At 41.9% G+C, this 8,024-nt stretch overlaps 1 protein-coding gene across 2 annotated transcripts in view; it reads left to right on the top strand.

The window, feature by feature from the left end:
- The window catches only part of kcnj21 (potassium inwardly rectifying channel subfamily J member 21), a 19,958-nt gene extending 13,301 nt beyond the window's left edge, over positions 1-6,657 (top strand). The window contains exons 2-4 of one of the 2 annotated variants that reach the window (XM_053611817.1): positions 119-316; positions 662-1,550; positions 5,725-6,657. In XM_053611817.1, coding sequence (XP_053467792.1) covers positions 230-316; positions 662-1,550; positions 5,725-6,059 — 1,311 coding nt within the window. In that variant the 5' untranslated portion in view covers positions 119-229 and the 3' untranslated portion in view covers positions 6,060-6,657. Of the gene's footprint in view, positions 317-661; positions 1,551-5,724 lie in introns of both variants that reach the window. The other variant, XM_053611818.1, reaches the window with a different exon arrangement.
- The last annotated feature ends 1,367 nt before the right edge of the window (positions 6,658-8,024 follow it).

Below are 8,024 nucleotides of genomic sequence, written 5' to 3'. Positions count from 1 at the left end.
GATAAAGTGTTTATTTTTTACTTTCCCGCTCACTAAATCTTGTTCTGTCCTCACAGTCAGTGAGTGATGAATTATAATCACTCTTTGTGCTGTGTGTTTTTGTTATGGACATTGACAGCGCCCCCTGCTGGAGTGGAAAACACTGTGTGTGAGTCTGTGAGTGTGTGTCAGTGTGTGTGAGTGTGTATGTGTGCATGAGCATCTGGGTGTGGCTCGAGCCCTGCAGGTCATGAGCAACATAAAGAGCCATTTCGGACAGGATGTGGAGAAACAGGGCATCAAACTGCCGAAGATATGGAAGGACACCAACAATAAGGTGAGGTTGATCTGTTCTGGAATGTTCCAGTCATTTTGAAGCTGTTTTGACTTTGTGCTTCTGTTAAATAATGTGATAGTAAAAGTTCACACAGTTTTATTACACCTTCTAACGCTCAGCTGCCCTGAACACCATCTCTGTGATAAACGACTTTTAATAACTCTGTTTATTAGAGAAACTTAGTGAAGCAAGCATTTTTTTTTTCAAGTGGCTCCACATTTAGTAAAAAGTCGTGTAAGGGACAGTTCAATGCCCTTAACAGCCGAAAATGAACATTTCATGACCTTCTGCTTCTCTACTCCTCTGCTATTCTTATCCTGTGGACTTTTCCCTGTGTCTTTGCAGATCCCTACAGACCGGACCATGGTGGTGGAAGGGGGCGTTTCTGTAGGAGGAGGGGGCGTGGCTGTGAGTGGGGACTCTTCAGAGATTCCTCGCAAGCGCAGACAGCGTTATGTCGAAAAAGATGGGAAGTGCAACGTGCATCACGGTAACGTGCGTGAGACATACCGCTACCTGACGGACATTTTCACCACGCTCGTGGACCTGAAGTGGCGCTTTAACCTGCTGGTGTTCACGCTGGTCTACACGACCACGTGGATCTTCTTCGGGTTGATCTGGTGGCTCATCGCGTACATCCGTGGTGACCTTGAGCACACAGATGACAGCGAGTGGACGCCGTGCGTGGCCAACCTCAACGGCTTCGTCTCGGCTTTCCTGTTCTCCATCGAGACGGAGACGACCATCGGCTACGGCTACCGCGTCATCACGGAGAAGTGTCCCGAGGGCATCGCGCTGCTGCTGGTGCAGGCCATCCTGGGCTCCATCGTGAACGCTTTTATGGTGGGCTGCATGTTTGTGAAGATCTCGCAGCCCAAGAAACGCGCCGAGACACTCATGTTCTCGCAGAACGCCGTCATTTCAATGCGCGATAACAAACTGTGCTTGATGTTCCGTGTAGGAGATTTACGCAACTCGCACATCGTGGAAGCATCGATCCGAGCCAAGCTGATCCGCTCCAAACAGACAAAGGAAGGAGAGTTTATTCCGCTGAATCAGACCGATATCAATGTGGGGTTCGACACCGGCGACGATCGGCTCTTCCTCGTGTCTCCGCTCATCATCTGCCACGAGTTTAACGAGAGCAGCCCGTTCTGGGACATCTCGCAGGACCAGCTTGCGCGGGAAGAGTTTGAGATTGTCGTCATTCTCGAGGGAATGGTGGAGGCCACAGGTGAGCCATATGTTATAACATTTGCCTCATGCTATGTAGCGAAATGTGTAGCGTAATTTCTCCCATGCTTTTAGATTTAGAAGTCTGGACGTGTTTAAGATAAAAGACAAGTACAAAATACAAGCAAACAATGTGTGTGAGAGTGCGCGCGTGTGTTTCTGTAAGAGAGCAAAAGGAATCAATGTGAAAGTGGAAGGAACTGTCATAACATCACAGGAAACGTGTGTGTGTGTGTGTGTGTGTGTGTGTGTGTGTGTGTATTTTGTGCAAATGATGAAATTTACATATAAGAAAACCTGAATGAACATGTGCCTAAAATCAGAAATTCCAAACACACAGCTAAAAGTCACAGTAAAGCGAATGTGTTTTATTCGGTGCTTTTTAAATAAGTCTTTAGCTGTTGGTTCACTTATTCATCAAGAGGAGAAAAACAGGGAGAGGAGAGTGGGCTAAAAACCTGACCAGAATGAACTCCTGAACAGTGAGGCTTTTTTGTCATTTAGCCGTTTTTTGTCTGTACTTCAGAGTCGTGTTTCAGCTGGAACGGCGTTCTCGGTGGGACAGAAGTGCACTCACGGCCTTCGAGTGCCTTCCATATGATCCAAAACCATCTAGAAATGATAACTCATTACATAACTAGCAGAAAAATATCTGCAGCGGTGTGAAATATGGAGCATCTAAACTCATTACTGCTGAAGAGAAATAAAGCTAGTGGACCGTAGCGGTGTTGAAACACAGCATCTGCATCAGCATGAAAGGGAAATGTGCTTTTACATTACTGTGGGAAATAAGAGTAAAGAGTGGGACGATGTATAAAAATAATAAAATCTGAAAAAGACATTCCATTATGCTCCAATCTGCTAACTTTTTTTTTTATTGAATATGGTATTTGCTAATGGTGTGGAAGCTAGCCAGCTAGCTAACACAATAATAAAAAAAATATTGAATCTATATTCAGAAATATTTATCATTTTCACCAGCTAGCTAGTTAGCTAAAATGAGCTAACCTAACTCTTATTAATTAATGTTCACAATCTTCAAGATTAAAGCTATCTAGCTAACTAGCATCAGCTAGCATCAGATTTAATAGGAATTGAATAAGAATCTTCACAGTCTTCAAGAAGCCCCTAGCTAATGTTGGAAAACCTGACAGGATTTCTGACAGGATTTTAAGTCATGCTAATAAATGTTCATAATCCTCAGGGGGGACAAAAACAAGCTAGCTAAGAAGCGCTAACCTGACAGCATTTCTGACAGGATTCTGTGTAAATAAATGTTCAGCATTTTCACCATTAACGCTAGCCAGCTAGCTAAGAAGAGCTAACCTGACAGGATTTCTCAGGGAATTTTGTATTTATAATTTTCTCCTTTAAAGCTAGCCAGCTAGCTAACATGAGGTAAACTGGATTCCTGGAGGATTTTATAGCCGTGTTCATTGCTACGCAGCACGCTGGGACCGTGTTATATTTATTTCACGTGAGCATAATTTGATCAAAACAGGAATTTACTGTATTATTTAACAATTTAGCTTTTTGTAACCCAGAATTCTGAAAAAAAAAAAAAAAAAAAAAAAATAGAAGAAATGTAATTCTGATTTACTGATGCAGGAGGAAATATCTTCAGTTATAACAGGTCAAAACTGTCAATCTGCTAATTCTTCAATATTGTTTATTCCGTCAATACTGATTCACACACACACACACACACACACACACACACACACACACACCTCTTCAGGGCTAACCTCAGCAGAACAGGAACATGTTCTTATTCTATTCTATTTATAGGAAAACGTGCAAATATTCCGCATTGTATATGTGTGTGAGTGTGTGAGTTTTTAATCCGGAGGGATGACCTGACCAGCAGAATAAATACACAAGTACGTGCTTCACATGTTTACACCTCTCTCTCTCTCTCTCTCTCTCTCTCTCTGATGTTCAGACCCTTGGTTTTAATACCTACTTTTACTGCAGAGTTTCATCCTCCGTTTTTCTGACAGAATTATTTACCGTCAATCCTCTGAGATGCATCTCCTCCATCTGTCTCCCTTCATTTAGAAACCTGCTCCATTATTGGAGCTGTGTAATTTGACAGCACTTTAAGCCTTTTAAAGCGTTTACGCGTTTGTCTACATTCACATTCCACTTAACGGTGCTCTCAAATCATGTTAGATTACCCAGCATGCATCACTCTGGAGCTTGTCTGTGAATGGGAACTGCACTGAAGGTGGTCATGATCTTTGGTTTAAACACCGTTAGTGATCTTTGGTCCATTTTTAAAGATCAGGAATGACCTCTGACCCTGAATCAGTTTCTTTGCCAGGTTATGTGCTATGGGATTGATCAATTTGTACTGTGATTATGAAATGAATCGTTATTTTGAACCAATTATTTTTAACGAATTGGTCAAACTGATTCAGGTGGATGGTGAACCTGTTCAACTGATTCATTAAAATATAATCAGTTTAAAAAAAAGATCTGTTCACTATTGACCTTCGACCCCGAATCAACGTGTTTATAAAGATGCTTTGACAATAATAATATATAGATATATACGTCTGATCTTTTTTTTGTTCTGCAGTCTTAAATTCATGGATTGAAGCAGGAAAACTTGTTCTGCGTGATAAAGATACTCACCAGAATCCATGACAGTGTCATCTATTTACAACCCACACACATTTCAGGGCTTTAATATAGGACTAAAAGAGTTAAGGAAGTTTTTAAAACTCCAGACTCATTTCCTCCAGCCTTGAGCTAAACCAAATTTTTCTATTTACTGATCCCGTTTTTTAATTAGTGCCTTTGTAGAGCTTCTTCTGCCAGAAAGTAGGCTGATCTTCACTAACAAGGGCACGAGGAGAGAGAAGGGAAGATCACGCAGCAGCTCCATTAGGAGAGATGTGATTAACCCATTCAGCGTCTCACTCTTGGCAGGGTATGGGAGATGGAGTGAGTGTGGATGAGAGAGAGGAATCGAGGAGATGGAGTCGATCTTTGAATTCTCGCTTCTTCTCGGGTTTTTATTTCCCAGAGAAGGCTCTGTCGATGTGCACCGAGCTCCTGCTCCTGTCTTAAACACACACTGACACACACACAATACCTGAACCAATTAGCGTGGAATAATTGCACTCTGTGTCAAGTGTATTCACCACCAGTGTTCATTAGTGATTCCCGGGGAAATTCCGGCACTGATCCCTCCGATGGCACGGTGAACAAAAGACAGGAGTTTTATATCTGAGTTGCAGCTCACACACCGTTAGCATCAAGCGTGAGAATGTTGATGTCAGCTAAAGTGCATTAGATCCTCGTTTCTGCTCTTGAGTTCAGATCAGGGCCGAGTTTCCCAAAATCACAACAACGATTACATCAGACAGAGAGACGGGGGGTCGGGGGTGTTAATGTGAAGCTTGCTCTGCCATTTAAGGATGATTTTGTGCTGTACTATTTTTCTTTTTTTTGAAAACAGATATGAGCACAATGAAATCTCTGTGGATTTTTTCTACCAAACCTGGAGGTGATCGACAGGGAAGCGTGAAAGACAATCACTCCCACCTAAATGACAGTTACAGTCTCTTCAGGCATTTTCATCACTTTTCACATCATGTTTATTCCTTACAATGGAAATTTAAACATGAACTAAAGTTGTCTCTGAGCTCTGAAACACTCACCGAGTCGTACAAAACCTGTATATCTTATTACCTGCTCTACAGGAAATGATCAGATCTCAGCGTCGGCGTGTGAAAGGACAAAACAGTGCACTGTTTTGTGTTTGTGCACGCTGGTGTTTGCTGCGTGCACGCTGGTGCACGCTGGTGTTTGTCTTGAGCTCAGTAACGCACTGTGTGAATTTGCAGAAGATCGGAGAACGTCGAAATTTTCACCTCAAATAAAAAAACAGTAGGGGGTTAGTGTTTGTGGGTTTTTTGGGTGAAAAATCCGACTTTCTCAGATTTTCCCCAAATTCACACAGTGTGTTCGGGAAGTTGTGACAAACACATCAGGATAAGTTTGGTGTTCCTCTGACGTTCCTATCATGCTCACCAGCTCCTCAGAAGGTCTCAAACGTGCCTGAGGAGACTGTAACAATCAGCGTTCCAGCCAATCAGATCCTCTCTTTATTCTCCGGTACATCATGATGATGATGATGATGTGTGTGTGTGTGTGTGTGTGTTTAGGGATGACGTGTCAGGCACGCAGCTCGTACCTGGACTCTGAGGTACATTGGGGAGAACGCTTCACCCCTGTGCTCTCTCTGGAGGAGGGATTCTATGAAGTGGACTACGACAGCTTCCACCAGACGTATCCTACTCCCACTCCCACGTGTTCGGCACGTGAACTCGCCGAACTCGCCAAAAAAGGGGAAGACATCCCTCTCCCACCGCTCACCCCACCAATCCTGAACCAGAACCAGAACCCGGACGGAGAAAGAGGAGAAGGAGAGTGGGATGAAGAAGGAGAAGTGGAGAGCGTCAGCAATGGCGACGTGAAAAAAATGGACACTGAACATTAAAAAAAAATGAGAATGACGAACACGAACCCTTCCTGTAGTGCGCACTACTTAGGGATGTTTTGTCCCATTACACCACAACATCTGTTTAGGTTTTATAACAATTCTGTACCATTTATTTTTTTAAAAACTCGGTTTATCTTCTCTTCATCTCAGTGATGAGCACAGCTGCGTCCCAAACGCTGATGTTTAATAGAAATAAACGTATAGAAACGGCATGACTTTATAGAACTCTATGTAGCCTATTAATAAAGAACACCACATTAGGAACACAGCCTAGCAAACAAAGACACTGAATATCAGATCACATATCTGTAACATAAATACGGTGTTAATCACCATGTATGAAATTGTCCTTAGCAAGCCCATAATTCTGGAAATCATTTTATAACCTCGTTTCACCTTTGGTAGACCTTTCAGCCTCCTCATTTCTCCTGAACTGAACAGAAGGGTTCAAGTGAGCTGATGCAGATTAATTCAGATATTTACACAAACGCTGTGTCATCAAACTTAGGAGTGTGTTACACTTTTCGAGACAATCCACAGAGCGACTGTACACTCATTATTTCAGAATATTATATGATAGATATGGAATAAAGTTCCTTCAGCATGGGCTCCATTTCTTCAGCTCTTATTTATTAGTTTAATGTTGTGTCCTGAATTATATTGTGATTTTTAAGCACATTTCTGATTTTAAGCTTGAACATTCCTGAGGTAATCAAAAATAAATTCACACCTTTAAGTGTATTTAATATTCTCACACACGCGCAGTTAACGGGTTTATTTTGTAAGTAAATGTCGCCCCCTTGTGGTCATTATCATACAAATAGCAACCATCGGGGTCCAAGCACTGAACCATAGCCAGAAATTATATTTATAGAATATGTGCTGCACACACAACAGAAAAAGATAGCAAACACCCTGTCAGTGAATAAAAACTTCAACACACAAGTTTCTCCTTCTTTACCTGAAAAATGTTATTAATAACTTTTGGATATTTTAGAGATAATATGATAGTTAATTATTTTGTATAGATCTGTCTAATTTGACTCATCTGATAGTTACATTCTACATTCACGGTGATTGAATACAGAATACAGAACACACTGCAATTCATTACCGAAAAATTAGTTCCCAAACTGTGGTCTGGATGATGTTTAAATGATCAGATCTCAGCGCTGGAGTGTGAAAGGACAACTCAAAGTGCACGCTGGTGTTTGTCTTGAGCTCAGTAACGCACTGTGTGAATTTGCAGATCGGAGAAAGACGAAATTTTCACCCCAAAACAAAAAAAAAAACACTAAGAGTTGGGTTCTAGCAAGGGTTCTGACACTTGAAAAGAAGTTTATACTTTACGGTTTCTTGGTAACACGACAAGCTGCATTTTATTTGTCTTATTAACTTTAATTTGAGAGAATAAAGAGAGGATCTGATTGGCTGGAACGCTGATTGTTACAGTCTCCTCAGGCACGTTTGAGACCTTCTGAGGAGCTGGTGAGTATGATAGGAACGTCAGAGGAACACCAAACTTATCCTGATGTGTTTGTCACAACTTCCCGAACACACTGTGTGAATTTGGGGAAAATCTGAGAAAGTCGGATTTTTCACCCAAAAAAAACCCACCACTGTTTTTTTATTTGAGGTGAAAATTTCGACTTTCTCCGATCTTCTGCAAATTCACACAGGGCGTTACTGAGCTCAAGACAAACACCAGCGTGCACTTTGAGTTGTCCTTTCACACTCCAGCGCTGAGATCTGATCATTTCCTGTAGAGCAGTCAGTATGTTTTGGATCCAGTCGATTGTACGAGTGGGTGAGAGTTCTGAAGCTCAGGGAGAAATTAGTGCATGTTAATTTATAGAACAGATCACTGTTTATATCAAATCAGCCCGAGTCCAGTGCTCCAGACCTCCTCCTGCTTTTGAAGCACTTCCTGTCCACACAGATACGACATTTTTAAATATGCAG

The sequence above is a fragment of the Ictalurus furcatus genome, chromosome 23 (genome assembly GCF_023375685.1).
Source record: "Ictalurus furcatus strain D&B chromosome 23, Billie_1.0, whole genome shotgun sequence".
NCBI lineage: Eukaryota > Metazoa > Chordata > Actinopteri > Siluriformes > Ictaluridae > Ictalurus > Ictalurus furcatus.
The sequence above is the reverse complement of the archived record's forward strand: the minus strand, read 5'-3'. Positions and strand labels throughout refer to the sequence as shown.